General features: G+C 37.8%; 2 protein-coding genes and 1 pseudogene across 3 annotated transcripts; all 3 read left to right on the forward strand.

Moving 5' to 3' along the window:
- The first annotated feature begins 2,678 nt into the window (after window positions 1-2,678).
- LOC147478599 (pentatricopeptide repeat-containing protein ELI1, chloroplastic pseudogene) lies at window positions 2,679-5,885 on the forward strand (annotated as a pseudogene). Its single transcript, XR_015209884.1, has 3 exons — window positions 2,679-2,800; window positions 3,120-5,463; window positions 5,578-5,885. The product of XR_015209884.1 is annotated as a pentatricopeptide repeat-containing protein ELI1, chloroplastic pseudogene (transcript).
- A 184-nt stretch (window positions 5,886-6,069) lies between these two features.
- On the forward strand, window positions 6,070-8,176 carry LOC147478600 (uncharacterized protein At2g34460, chloroplastic-like). The gene is made up of 5 exons (XM_086585018.1): window positions 6,070-6,246; window positions 6,366-6,548; window positions 6,643-6,762; window positions 7,386-7,658; window positions 7,762-8,176. Exons 1-5 carry the CDS (start codon window positions 6,112-6,114, stop codon window positions 7,924-7,926), a joined length of 876 nt encoding a protein of 291 aa, XP_086441144.1. The 5' UTR covers window positions 6,070-6,111; the 3' UTR covers window positions 7,927-8,176.
- Window positions 8,177-9,661: 1,485 nt separating this feature from the next.
- LOC147478601 (uncharacterized protein At2g34460, chloroplastic-like) lies at window positions 9,662-12,161 on the forward strand. Its single transcript, XM_086585020.1, has 5 exons — window positions 9,662-9,908; window positions 10,001-10,168; window positions 10,260-10,379; window positions 11,367-11,639; window positions 11,746-12,161. Exons 1-5 carry the CDS (start codon window positions 9,768-9,770, stop codon window positions 11,908-11,910), a joined length of 867 nt encoding a protein of 288 aa, XP_086441146.1. The 5' UTR covers window positions 9,662-9,767; the 3' UTR covers window positions 11,911-12,161.
- The last annotated feature ends 1,655 nt before the right edge of the window (window positions 12,162-13,816 follow it).

Genomic DNA, 13,816 nt, shown 5'->3' on the forward strand with positions numbered 1-13,816 from the left:
TTAGTTATTCATCTGTGCTTATTGACTCATCTTCTACTTGTTTGGATGTGTGTTTGGTGGTGTTGTTCATAAAATTAATCTGTAATTTCTAGACATCAACATTACGTATGTTGTAGTAGGTATATAGTACTATTTATGTCTTGATGTGGTGGTCAGACATTATATATTAACTTTGTTTTTTGTCCGAAATAATTGTAAACTTACCAAATGGTTGCATGACAATATTTTGATGCATTGAGTGAGAAGGTGTTGCAAAATATTGGTTTGGGAATTGATACGCAAGGTAATGTCCATAAGGAGTCCAATTCAATAACCGACTTTATAACTTAGTTATCATTAAAAATGATTAAAAGTTTGGCTTTTCATGTACGGCCTACCACGATCCTCGGTTGACTCTTCTTCAGTTCCAGTTCTTCAAAATCATCAACCAATTTGTATAACTACCAAGTTGGGTTCTTCTTCTACCCATATCGAATAGAACATATTGAGCAAAATCTTATTCATTTCATATAAAATGAGCAAAATCTGTAGTCATCTGTCTCCATTGTTTGATTTTTTTTCTATTTTATTACATTTCATATATTAGAGGACCTATATTTGTATTTAGTCCACTAAAAAATGATTCTATCATTGATGCATCCGCAATTCAATATGGATGGATATATACCACATATATATGCCTCTCTTACTCTCATTTTTCCATATAATTTAATTTTTTATTACTTGAACGATCAATTCTCCTTATCCCTAAGGCTAATAAGATTTAAACTTCCTCTATAGATCGAGAGTTTCATAATAGGAAATGCTTCATTTTGATAGATTTTACATTTAAAATTTTTACGATCTAATTCAAGCACAAAATGTGATGCTTTAGTTAAACCCTTTCAATATACAGAAGGTTTTAACTATGCATTTGGTAGCAACTCCTGACACCACACGTGAACACCCCAACTAATACATCACAATTAATCTATGTAGGTACAAACTGTAGCAAACACTTATAAGTTATAAGTTATTAGTACAAAATATTCAAGTTTTTTTTTATCTCCCCCAGTCCCCTTAATATTAAACTTGATAGTTTAATTCGAGTTTTTTTGGCCATCTCATCAATTAAGAGTCTCCTTGTGTATTTGCCCTACTCAATTTATCTTCTTCTTTATTTCCTTCTTATATATTTTAAATAAATTATGGTATTTTTCCAAGTTACAGTTGGTCGATCTCATCCCTAGCGGTATTCTGGCTACCTGTCAATATTGCAAAATAGGTATTTATTTGGACCAAGTGTATCCTATACTCCAATGCGTCTATCATCAGTCTATCCCATGTGTCCCATTCCCCAAGCCCCTTTGACGTCCCAGCAAAAGCCCCATTTCCAGTCAAGGTTTTGTGATGTTATGTCAAATGGATTCTACGTTAAAATGGAACCCACACGCATTACATAACATAATTTCTAGACTTTTTTCATGATTTTTTGACAAACACACAATTTCTCTGAGTCAATTAGAGAAATTATATAATAGGAAAACACAAAACGGGACTCTATATGCTAGGCAACACAATTTTGTTTGCTTAATTTTTGGTTCCGATCAAAAAGTTATTTAACTGGCAATGAGGTTACTTGGCCACAACAATAATGATCTTCTTTTCTTTAATTCCAACATGAAATATCAAAATCTATTCACAATAGCGGATGGAGATGTCTTGGTGCCAAGTCTTGCTTAATTCAATGCAATAGTCATTCTTTTACAACTTTGAATTTAATGAGTGCGTTTCATTTCAAGTCTCATTATGCACATTTATTTTGGTGGTGTCAATGCCTACAATTTTATGACGACATTCTCTTTGCTAGTTAAATATAATTATTTTTGTGGAATTTGTAGGGTAATTTCTTTCCTATTTTTGAGGAAATAATAGTTAGTTAAAAATAATTATGTTTTAGGAAATAATTGTACATACTAATTTGAATTGCACTTAAGTTGGGAGAGTTGTACTAAAATAGGAAACCATGGTAGTAAGTAGCCACTATTTTGAAAAGTGAAAATTGTATCAAACTCTTTAAAGAGTCCACTTGGCATGGTAGAAAGCTATTTAGGAGAGAGAAAAAGTTATTTCTCATATTAGAATGTCACTTAGGAAAGAGAAAAATCTCTCTGAGAAATCTCTATTTTAGTATATAGATAGTAGATTGTAATTTTAAGGAGCGTCAATTCTCTTCTCACTAAGTTATTTGCTCTCATATTCCATCAGAATTGATGGTTATGTTTCTTGAATTGATCACGTTAGGTAGGATAAGGTGAAGAAGATGACTAAGCTCGGGCTCTTTATATTTGAGACTTATATATAGACCAATATATTATTGATTATCGAAAGAAAAAAAAACAATAGACCAATATATATTCGGATTACATAACATATTCTACGGGGCTAACAAGGGTAGGCCCTCCCTGTATCTATTGACTATTGTCGTACTACAAACAACAATCTTGATGAGATCCTGAATCCTCCTCCTAATCAAGCTATTCGATCATCAGGGCAAACAATATAGACAAAGACGACAACAACAACCAAGGATCATAAGGAAAAACACCATTATCACGATAGAACTTGATACAATAGTTAAAATATCTGCGGTTTTGCTGAGCCCTCCTCCATTATTGTTTTGAGGAGGATAATACATTATGGTGGTGGATGGAGGGGGTTGGGGCAGTGTGGTGGTTGGGGTGGATGGAGTACTAGTTGGTGGTGGGGTGAGCCATGGTGAAGGAGGAGGAGATAAAGGTAAGGGATTCCGAGAAGCGGTGTAGGTGGGGTAGTAGGCAAGGATGATAAAGATGAAGGAGAAGAAGTAAACAAGAGAAGAAGCCATTTTGGGGATTCACAACTCTGAAATCAATATTGTTCACTCACCCCCACTCCGGTGATCACAATTATTTATAGGACTACGTAATCCTTGATTTTAGAAAGGGTTTCCTTTTAGAAAAACAATTTTCCTAAACCATGCATCTAAACACATAAAGTTCCTAAAAATTTCAATTCCCATATTTAAAAAACCAGCAGAAATATCGTGATATATACCGACATTTTGTTTTTCCATAACACAAACAACGTAATCCAAAAAGCAAAAACAACCGATTCAACTCACTCTTCATCTTCCCTCTCCTCTCATTTTCCCACACATTCAAACTGGCACCACCTCAAAACAACAACAACAACAACCACAAAAAACTCACATTCTTACTTTTACGATGCACCTCAAACTTAACAATAAACCACCTCCTCCAACTCCACACACAGCTCATAACCTTTCCACCACCTTCCATTCCACCCAACATCATAGCCGTTAAACTCATCAAACTCTTCGCCACGCGTTCAAATCTACGTCACGCGTATAATATATTCACCCGTCTTCAAAACCCGAATATATTTACGTACAATGCTATACTCAAAGCTTTTGCTCAAAACAATGATTGGACACGTACACTTTCTTTGTTTAACTACCAGCTAACTACACCAACTGCTCCCACACCTGATGAGTATACTTTTACGTCTGTTATTAAGGCATGTGCTGGAAATGGGTGTGTTTTAGATGGGTTTAAGGTGCATGGTGTTGTTGCTAAACTTGGGCACGAGGAGAATTTGTTTGTTAAGAATTCTTTGATAGATATGTATTTTAAGTTTGGGTTTAAAAATGTTGGGGAGAAGTTGTTTGATGAAATGAGTGTTAGAGATGTTGTTAGTTGGAATACATTGGTTAGTGGGTTTTGTTTGAGTGGTGATGTTGAGAAAGCTAGATGTGTTTTCGATCAGATGGTTGAAAAGAGTTTAGTTACTTGGTCTGCGATGATAACGGGGTATACGAGGAAAGGAGAGGTGAGTGCGGCTAGGGAGCTTTTTGATAGAATGAGTGAGAGAAATGTAGTTTGTTGGAATGCTATGATTGCTGGGTATGCTCAGAATGAGAAGTATTCTGATGCTATTGACCTTTTTAGGCAAATGTTGAGAGTTAGTGGTTGTGGACCGAATGACGTTACTTTTGTTAATGTTTTGTCGGCTTGTGCGCATCTTGGTGCACTTGATTTGGGTAAATGGATTGATAGGTATATTAGGAGAAGTGGGATGGAGTTGAATCTTTTCTTGGGGAATGCACTGGCAGATATGTTTGCCAAGTGTGGATGTTTAAAGGATGCTAGGCGAGTTTTCAATGAGATGCACGATAGAGATGTAATCACATGGAGTATACTTATTTCTGGATTGGCAATGCATGGACATGCAGGGGAAGCTTTTGGTTACTTTTATGAAATGCTTAAATGTGGAATAAAACCAAATGATATCACTTTCATGGGAGTATTATCAGCATGTACTCATGCTGGGCTTGTGGACGAGGGACTTAAGTATTTCAATCAGATTGACAAAGTGTATGGAATTTCTTCTACAGTTGAGCATTATGGATGTGTAGTCGATCTTCTTAGCCGTGCTGGGCGGCTCAAAGAAGCAGAAGATTTGATCAATTCAATGCCGATGAAACCCAACGTTATAGTTTGGGGGGCACTGCTTGGTGGTTGTCGGACCTATAAAGACATTGAGCGAGGGGAGCGTGTTGTCCAGCATATCCTAGAGTTAGACTCTGGGCACTCTGGAAGTTATGTTTATCTGTCCAATGTTTATGCTTCAATGGGTAGGCTGGAAGATGCTGCAAGCTGTAGACTTAAGATGCGAGAGAATGGGGTGATGAAAACTCCGGGAGGCAGTTGGATTGAGATCGGTCACATAGTCCACGAGTTCTTCATGGGAGACAGATCCCACCCTCAAACTGACAAGATTTACTCTATGATCAGTGAATTGGGGTCAAGAATGAAGTTGGCCGGGTATAAACCAAACACGGACCTTGTGGTGCATAGTGTAGACGAAGAAGAGAAGGAAGACGTACTATTCACTCACAGTGAGAAGTTAGCTATTGCCTTTGGGCTTATCAGCACAAGAGAAGGAACCACAATTCGGGTAATGAAGAATTTGAGAGTTTGTACTGATTGTCATGAAGCTACAAAGTTCATATCGAAAATCGTTGGTCGAGAGATTATTGTGCGAGACAGGAGTCGCTTCCATCATTTCAAAGATGGGAGTTGTTCTTGTAATGATTATTGGTGATGGAGTTGTTCGTGTACTGATTGTTGGTGATATAAGTTATGTGTATTACTGTATTAGGAATGAAGGAATAAGTGAATATGGATGCCTTCTATTTAAACAGAGTTAACAAAGTTGTGAAAGGGTTACAAAGCATAGATGTGAGTGTTTTTACGAGGTTTTGTTGTCATGGAGCTCATAAAGCATCTCAACTGCTTTTTTCGAACTTTGCCAAACAATGAAATCTTGAGCTCGATTGCTTCTTATATTTATTATTGCAACTTCAGATGCTACCGGAGTAAATCAACCTGCTGAGGGGCAACCCACTATGTTTTGAGAAAGGTGTGTGAACGTAAGCATTGTACTAGAGGATGCAGCTTTTGAGTTTTCTATTATAAATTGTTTATGTTAATATCTAATTTTGAATTTTAATATTTTTTTTCTCATTGTCTGCAGAACGGAAGCATTGACTAATTGGCTCCATATTTGGAGTTTCAGACAGCATAGGTAGGCGAATCACTTGGGACTTATATCCATTGGAGACTTAAGCAAGTCGTCAACTTAAAAGCAAATTTACCTATGGGATACAAGGATGTTGTGCTCAGCTGTAGAAGCTGTAAAGGCCGTCAGAGTTTTGTAATTCAGGCATATAATTATAATCTATGTGGGATGTGAGTGAGAAGACTCGGCATGTAAAGAGGTATTTGGATGCCATTCACAGTTAATTCAATTTAATCAGAATCCAAGCTACTAGTCACTTGTCACAAGTATGGTTATGAGTTGTGAGATCCTTCACCATAATTCCTGTGATCTGTCCGACCTGAACTTTGGATTCTTTAAAGAGACAAAAGGTAAAAAGCGAAGCTAAGTGCTGGTTTATCACAAGACAAGGAAAACAACTAGCTCTAGTGAACCCACGTGGCATTCTTGTAGCTTTGTATTAACTCATGACGTGCATATATTTCATAATCAAAAGTAACAATCGAAACCATGGCCACCAGCTTTTTAAGCCCCAGAAACTCTCTTCTCCCTCCCTCAACCAAATATTTCTCTGCATTTCCCTCTAGGAAGTCCATTTCTTCAGGTTATTTTAGACTAATAACAAGCAAAGCTACAACAACCAAGGTAAGAAAAAAAATTCACTGTGCAATTTTTTTCTTCTTCCAATGACTATGGATTATTAGTACTAACTGAATTGTTGTTGTTTTTTTTTTTTTTTATGTTTGGGGAATGATAATATGTAGATGGAAGCAAGTGAGGAAGTGAAGTCAAATACTAAAAAGAAGATATTTGTTGCTGGGGCAACTGGAGCTACTGGTAAAAGGGTTGTTGAGCAGTTGTTAGCTAAAGGTTTTGCAGTTAAAGCTGGAGTTAGAGATATAGGGAAAGCCAAGAATACTTTTTCAGACAACCCATCTTTGCAATTTGTAAGTTGTTTTAGTTTTAATATGTTGTGAAGTTTGGTTTTGTTTTTGAGGTTTCTTTTAGTTTCAATGTTGAATATTGGTGAACTTATTGCAGGTGAAAGCAGATGTGACTGAGGGTTCCACGAAGTTAGCGGAAGCTATAGGCAATGATTCTGAAGCTGTGATTTGTGCTACAGGATTTCGTCGTTCTATGGACTTAACACAACCATGGAAGGTGAACTCCTCATAAACCAATCCAAGTTTTTTTCATAGACATTGTGATTTAGATTAGGCTATACAAGGTTAGGGTGTGGTCCTGCATTCGGGTATTCCTCATTCCAAAGTCATGGCATAGGGGTCAAGTTCAATCAAATTGTTGTAGCAGTGGCGGCACGGTTTGGGTGGATTGTGCATTATCTTCTGTAGTGAATTTGGTTACCTTCAAACACACAACTAATACCTTCACATGATCCCTCCAACTCCTTTCCCCTGATATAGAAATTTAATTATTGTATTACCCTATATTATAAGTCTATGATTTCCTAAAGAAATTTTCTTTGCACAAGCACAAAGTCAACTACGGGGTTGTCAATTGTCATATGTTTTATAGTGGACACCATCATCTATGGCTGGTTTATCTAGAGCTTTGAGGGTCATTAACAGTTATGCCGAATTAATTGCTGTTTTGGTTTCCTTCACGGCTTCACCTCACCACGTTTACTTTGTTTTCCTGTGGTCCTACCTTAATCGTAGTAGAAATTCTAATAACTTATCTGGATCTCCATCAAGTCATCAACCATATTGGAGAAATTATGTTCTGAGTGTTGCTCAAATATCTCATGTTTTCTGTGTCTTCAGGTTGATAATTTGGGAACGGTGAACCTTGTTGACGCTTGCCAGAAAACTGGAGTGAACAAATTCATTCTTGTCAGTTCCATATTAGTCAATGGAGCTGCAATGGGACAACTACTGAACCCAGCTTACATCTTTCTAAATGTATTTGGACTTACGTTGATAGCGAAGTTACAAGCAGAGAAATATATTAGGAAATCTGGCATCAATTATACCATTATTAGGCCTGGTGGGTTGAAGAATGACCCCCCAAGTGGAAATATCATTATGGAGCCAGAGGTATCAACACCAATCCCTACTTCTTCACAATGTTCCTTTATTAACTAGTATATAGTGCAAAGTCAGATACCTTCATGTCTGCCTCCTTATGTAACCTTTGCAGGATACACTATCTGGAGGAGCTATATCCCGAGATCAGGTTGCAGAAGTTGCTGTCGAGGCATTGGATCTCACAGAATCTTCATACAAGGTTGTGGAGATAGTTGCTCGCGCTGAAGCTACTAAACGGTCAATCAAGGATCTCTTTGGTTCTATAAAGCAACACTGAACTCTACATTTGCACATGAAGGTCTGATATATTGGTATGTGGATGGTGTTCTGATATCCTCTGCAGTTACAGCGTATACATTTAGCTCACTTTCTCTAATTTTCACTGCAGAAATTGTTGTATATCTTAATTCATTCTAGCGAGATGTGAAATTACAAGAGGTTTATAATGTAAGTTCAGAAAGAGTATGAACTTTTAAGAGGAAATACCTGAATAAACACGTAGATAGATATTGTTTCTTCTGATGAAACCTTTTTGCATACGAGTATCACCAGTATCTCAAGTTTCACAATAAAATTGAATTAAAAGAACCAAGCAACAAGGGGAGCCATGGCTGCAAGAATGGCAGGAACACAAAGAGCCACCGCAGCATTTTGCATGGTTGGAGATGGGGTGATCTCGCCTACATCTTCAATAGATACTGTAGCTTTTAAAGTACTGAATGCAAGCAGAACCATCATGTAGATGCTGAAATTAAACCATGGCAAATATGCAACTCTACGTTTCTCACTAAAATTCCTTTAAAATCTAGTAGTAATAATGGAGAATGATATGGATCATCAGATGCTAATTCAGATTTAGAGGTAGAGAGGGAGGCCGGGGGGCCTATGTGCTCTTATAGGTGGGATTTGTGGAGTGAAGAAAAATCTTATAGCTCTTGCATACAGCAGTTGTTAATATATATAGATCACTTCTGATTCAGCCTGGACTACAGTGTCACAACAGCTCAGGTTTTGGGACAACAGAGTAACATATAGACAAGGGTCAAGCCACCTAGCAGCCTAGCACATGGATTACAAAAATTCAGGTGAAAAACTGAAAATATAGCGTATGTTTTTTCAAATCCAGTTAAGAGTTTCAGTGAGCCAAAATTTTCATCAAAACATGTTACGGGAGCCATCCAAGTTTGGCCCATGACGCTTTGAGGAGTGAGGACCAAGCGTCCCTGGTCCACGAATCTGTCCAGGGAACAAGTTTGATTGCAGCTTTGGAAGCTATATGTACTGCAAGGATAAGAAACTCAGCAGGAATCTGAATGCCAGTACCTGTTTTTGGATTTCTTATTGAAACTGAGCCAAGGACAGCATTGCAGAGTACTAGAGTCGATCATGTTCATGTAAAACAACATTGGAATAAAAAGAATGTTGGCAAAACAAAACTGTAAACACAGCAAAGATACACAGTAATATTATGCATTTGTGTTTTGCTTTTCACATCATATTGAATCCAAAATTATGTTTATCAAGTGAGCGGAGCGAACGATCTTGACCCGGATGGGGGTACCTGGCCCAAAAAATAAATTGATTGGTTTCTGTCTGTCCTCATCTCTTCTCTTCTCTTTATCCTTTTTTCTCTTCGTCTCTCTCTCTTTCCCTCTCCACTCCCTCTCCCTCTCCCTCTCCACTCCTCCCTTTCTCTCTCCGCTCACACCCCACTGCTTTGCAGTATACTAGTTACATTGGCCAAGCCATCCAGTTGACATTATAATTTTCCCACAGAATTCACGTCTTTAATCAAGTGAGCGAAATGAACGTTCTAGGCCGACCGGGGTATGTGGCGCAAAAAATTCTATCTGTCCTCATTCTCGATCAATTTCTCCATCACTCTCTCTCCTTCCTTCTCAACCAAACCCAATTCTTTTTCTCTCCACCATAAACCTATTTCTCCCTCTCTCTTCTCCACCTTCCCTCACCCCTCCACTGTTTGCAGTTATCTAGTTAGTTTTGGGTCAGGGGCAACATGCATGTAATGTAGGTGTCTGACTGCCAAACTGAAAGCTATGGTAAACCCACGTGGCATTCATGTAACTCTGTATTAACTCATGATGACACACGTGCATAATGAAAATTAAGAATCAAAAAATGGCCACCAGATTTTTAACCCTCAGAAACTCTCTTCTCCCTCCCTCAACCAAATATTATTTCTCTGCATTTCCCTCCATTTATTCCACTTATTTTAGACTAATAACTACAACAACCATGGTAAGATTATTTTTTTCTTCTTCTTGCAATCGTTACGTATTATTAGTACTAATTGGATTGGTGTTTATGTTTGTGGGAATGATAATATGTAGATGGAAGGAAGTGATGATTTGAGGAAGATATTTGTTGCTGGGGCAACAGGAGCTACTGGTAAAAAGATTGTTGAGCAGTTGCTAGCTAAGGGCTTTGCAGTTAAAGCTGGAGTTAGAGATTTAGAGAAAGCCAAGAATACTTTTTCAGACAGCCCATCTTTGCAATTTGTAAGTTGTTTTAGTTTTAACATATTGTAAAGTTTTTTTTTTTTTTTTGAAGTTCAATTAATAAGTTTCTATGGTAATGGTGGACTTGTAGGTGAAAGCAGATGTGACTGAGGGTTCAGCGAAGTTAGCGGAAGCTATAGGTAATGATTCTGAAGCTGTGATTTGTGCTACAGGGTCAGGTCTTTCTTGGAACTTAACACGACCATGGAAGGTGAATTCCTCAATCCTCATATGAAATTGTGATTTAGATTAGGCTATGAGGGGTATTCCTCATTCCAAAGTCATGGCATAGGGGTCAAGTCCAATCACATTGTTGTAGCTTGACAGTTTGGTTGGATTGTGCATTATCTTCTGTAGTGTATTTGGTTACCTACAAACACACAACTAATGCCTTCACATGACCCTTCCAAGTCTCCAACTCCTTTCCCCTGATTTAGAAATTTAACTAGTATACTGCATTGGCAGTGGGGGCATGAGCGGAGCACTGCTTTTTGTTAATTTTGAGGAGAAAGAGAGGAGAGCTGGAAGAGACAAGAGATTGAGGAGATTTGAGGTCAGACAGACGAAAACCGCGTCAAATGACATTTTGGGCCACTCGAAAAAAGTGGGCCCAAGATTGTTCGCTCCGCTCACTCGATTATCATATTACGTTATACTAGTATACTGCTATGCAGTGGGGAGGGAGAGGGAGAGGGAGAGGGAGAGGGAGAGTGGAGAGGGGAGAGAGAGCGATTGAGAGGGCGTGGAGAGGGAGAGGGACGAAGAGAAGAAAAGAGAAAAGATGAGGAATGAGGAATGAGGACAGACAGACAGTCAGAAACCAATCAAATGACTTTTTGTCCACATAACCCCCCCCCCCTCAGCCCAGAACGTTCGCCCCGCTCACTTGATTATCTATCAGTCTACTATTTCCTAACGAAATTTTCTTTGCGCAAGCACAAAGGGGTTGTCAATTATCGTATGTGTTACACCGTAATCGATGGGTGGTTTATCTAGAGCTTCGAGGGTCATTGACAGTTCTGCCGAATTAATTGCTGTTTTGGTTTCCTTCATCTGTCCACGGTTTCTTTGTTTTCCTGTAGTCCTATCTTAATCGTAGTAGGAATTCTGTAACTTATCTGGTTGATCTCCATCAACCATATTGAAGAAATTATGTGCCAAGTGTTGCTCAAATATCTCATGTTCTCTGCATCTTCAGGTTGATAATCTTGGAACAGTGAACCTTGTTGACGCTTGCCAGAAAACTGGAGTGAACAGATTCATTCTTATCACTTCCATATTAGTCAATGGAGCTGCAACGGGTCAACTACTGAACCCAGCTTACATCTTTCTAAATGTATTTGGACTTACGTTGACAGCGAAGTTACAAGCAGAGAACTATACTAGGAAATCTGGCATCAATTATACCATTATTAGGCCTGGTGCGTTGACGAATGACCCCCCGAGTGGAAATATCATTATGGAGCCAGAGGTATCAACACCAATCCCTGCCTTTTCAAAATGTTCCTTCATAACCGTGTATATAATACAAAGTCAGATACCTGCTTCATGTCTGCCTCCTTATGTAACCTTTGCAGGATACAATATCTGGAGAAGCTATATCCCGAGATCAGGTTGCAGAAGTTGCTGTCGAGGCATTGGATCTCCCAGAATCTTCATACAAGGTTGTGGAGATAGGTGCTCACGCTGATGCTCCTAAACGGTCAATCAAGGATCTCTTTGGTTCTATAAAGCAACACTGAACTCTACATCTGCACATGAAGGTCTGATATATATGGTATGTGGATGGTGTTCTGATATCCTCTGCAGTTCCAGCGTATACATTTAGCTAGCTTTCTCTATTTTTCACTACCGAAATTTTTGTATATCGTAATTCACACTAGCGAGATGTGAAATTACGTGAGGTTTATAGTGTAAGTTCAGAAAGAATATGAACTTTTAAGGGGAAGTACCTGAATAAACACACAGATAGATATTGTTTCTTCTGATGAAACCTTTTTGCTTACGAGTATCACCAGTATCTCAAGTTTCACACTAAAATTGAATTAAAAGAACCAAGCAACAAGGGGAGCCATGGCTGCAAGAATGGCAGGAACACAAAGACCCACCGCAGCATTTTGCATGGGCTGGAGATGGGGTGATATCCTATTTTTTCAATAGCTATTGTAGCTTTTAAAGTACTGAATGCAAGCAGAACCATCATGTAGATGCTGAAAACCATGGAAAATCTACAACTCTACATCTCTCACTAAAATTCCTTCAAAATCTAGTAGTAATAATGGAGAATGATATGGATCAGTAGACGCTAATTCAGATTTAGAGGTAGAGGGAGGCCGGGAGGGCCTGTGTGCTCTTATAGGTGGAATTTGTGGAGTGAAGAAAAATCTTATAGCTCTTGCATACAGTATTTGTTAATATAGATCACTTCTGATTCAGGTTGGACTACAGTGTCACAACATCTCAGGTTTTGGGACAACAGAATAACATATTTTGGGACAACAGAGTAACATATTATAGACAAGGGTCAATCCGCAGCTGGAGCTAGCCAGCACATGGATTACAAAAAATTCTTAATGTTTTAAGCTGACAAAATCTCTCGTTTCTTCCTTTCCATTATGAGCAGGGGAAAGATTGAATGGCCAAAGTGGATGTTGCATTTTGTAATGAATATATAGCTAAATTCTTGTATCCTGAACATCTGAGTCGGCGGTAGTCAGTTGAGTTATCAAAGTGACTTACTGTAAAATAATTAAATAAATAAAAAGTTAAAAATGAGAGAAATTAATCTTGTATTTGTGTTTTTACACATAAACTAACATAAAATTCCTTCAATACAAAGAACACTAACTCGGTCGTCTGATTTATTCGTCTACAAAAATCTACCTTTACCTACTATATTTCACCCTGTAGGTTTAAATAGGATTAACTAGGTTTGTTATACTAATATATAACAGATATAGCTCTTATTTATGACATCCAGATCCTCAACAAAAAGTTAAAACTAGTGAATATGTAGGGTGAATAAGTAAAATACAGTACTGAACCAATGAAAGATAATAAAAACAAAGCTTAATGAATTGAAATTACTACTCCGGGAGAAGCTCTTTTGAACCAATATCTCACAAGGTCTAATTCGGCTTTCACTTCCTTCAAAATACTGATATTCAACTGTTTTAAGGTTCCTCAGTGAATTCTCAGTAGACAACTCTGGTGCTTGCCAATATACATTCATGTTGAGCATATCTTTTGATGTATCCTACAGTTTTCATATTGAGTTAAAAAGCATAATGTAAACAACATCTAGATAAATTATTAAAGTTACTAACAATTACTGGGACAATTATTTGAAGATGTTTCAAGTTGGGATAACCACTCAGCAACAGAATTATCACTTGGGCTTGACTTTTGTCAGGGTACAAATTAAGCCGCAAATGTTCCAGTCTTCCAGGCTATAGCAAGTAGGCAGAAACAACCCCTGTTTAAAAGCTGAGCAAAATAAACTATGATAAGTCTAGTTTGTATAGCAATAGGAATGTAAAGAATAAACAGTAGGAATGTGAATAATAAATATAAGAAGATTTTGAAATTTTTTTGGAAAATGAGATTTTTTGAAAAAATAGACAAATATTTTGGGGTTCCTATTGTCCT

This window comes from Coptis chinensis, chromosome 9, assembly GCF_015680905.1.
Source record: "Coptis chinensis isolate HL-2020 chromosome 9, ASM1568090v1, whole genome shotgun sequence".
Taxonomy (NCBI): Eukaryota; Viridiplantae; Streptophyta; class Magnoliopsida; order Ranunculales; family Ranunculaceae; genus Coptis; species Coptis chinensis.

Bases quoted from the DNA above. Each gene is read 5' to 3' on its own strand.
- LOC147478601 (XM_086585020.1), top strand. From the start codon at position 9,768: ATGAAAATTAAGAATCAAAAAATGGCCACCAGATTTTTAACCCTCAGA. The intron at 10,169-10,259 runs GTAAGTTGTTTT...GTGGACTTGTAG, and splicing joins ACAGCCCATCTTTGCAATTT to GTGAAAGCAGATGTGACTGA. The intron at 11,640-11,745 runs GTATCAACACCA...TAACCTTTGCAG, and splicing joins ATATCATTATGGAGCCAGAG to GATACAATATCTGGAGAAGC.
- LOC147478600 (XM_086585018.1), top strand. From the start codon at position 6,112: ATGGCCACCAGCTTTTTAAGCCCCAGAAACTCTCTTCTCCCTCCCTCA. The intron at 6,247-6,365 runs GTAAGAAAAAAA...GATAATATGTAG, and splicing joins GCAAAGCTACAACAACCAAG to ATGGAAGCAAGTGAGGAAGT. The intron at 7,659-7,761 runs GTATCAACACCA...TAACCTTTGCAG, and splicing joins ATATCATTATGGAGCCAGAG to GATACACTATCTGGAGGAGC.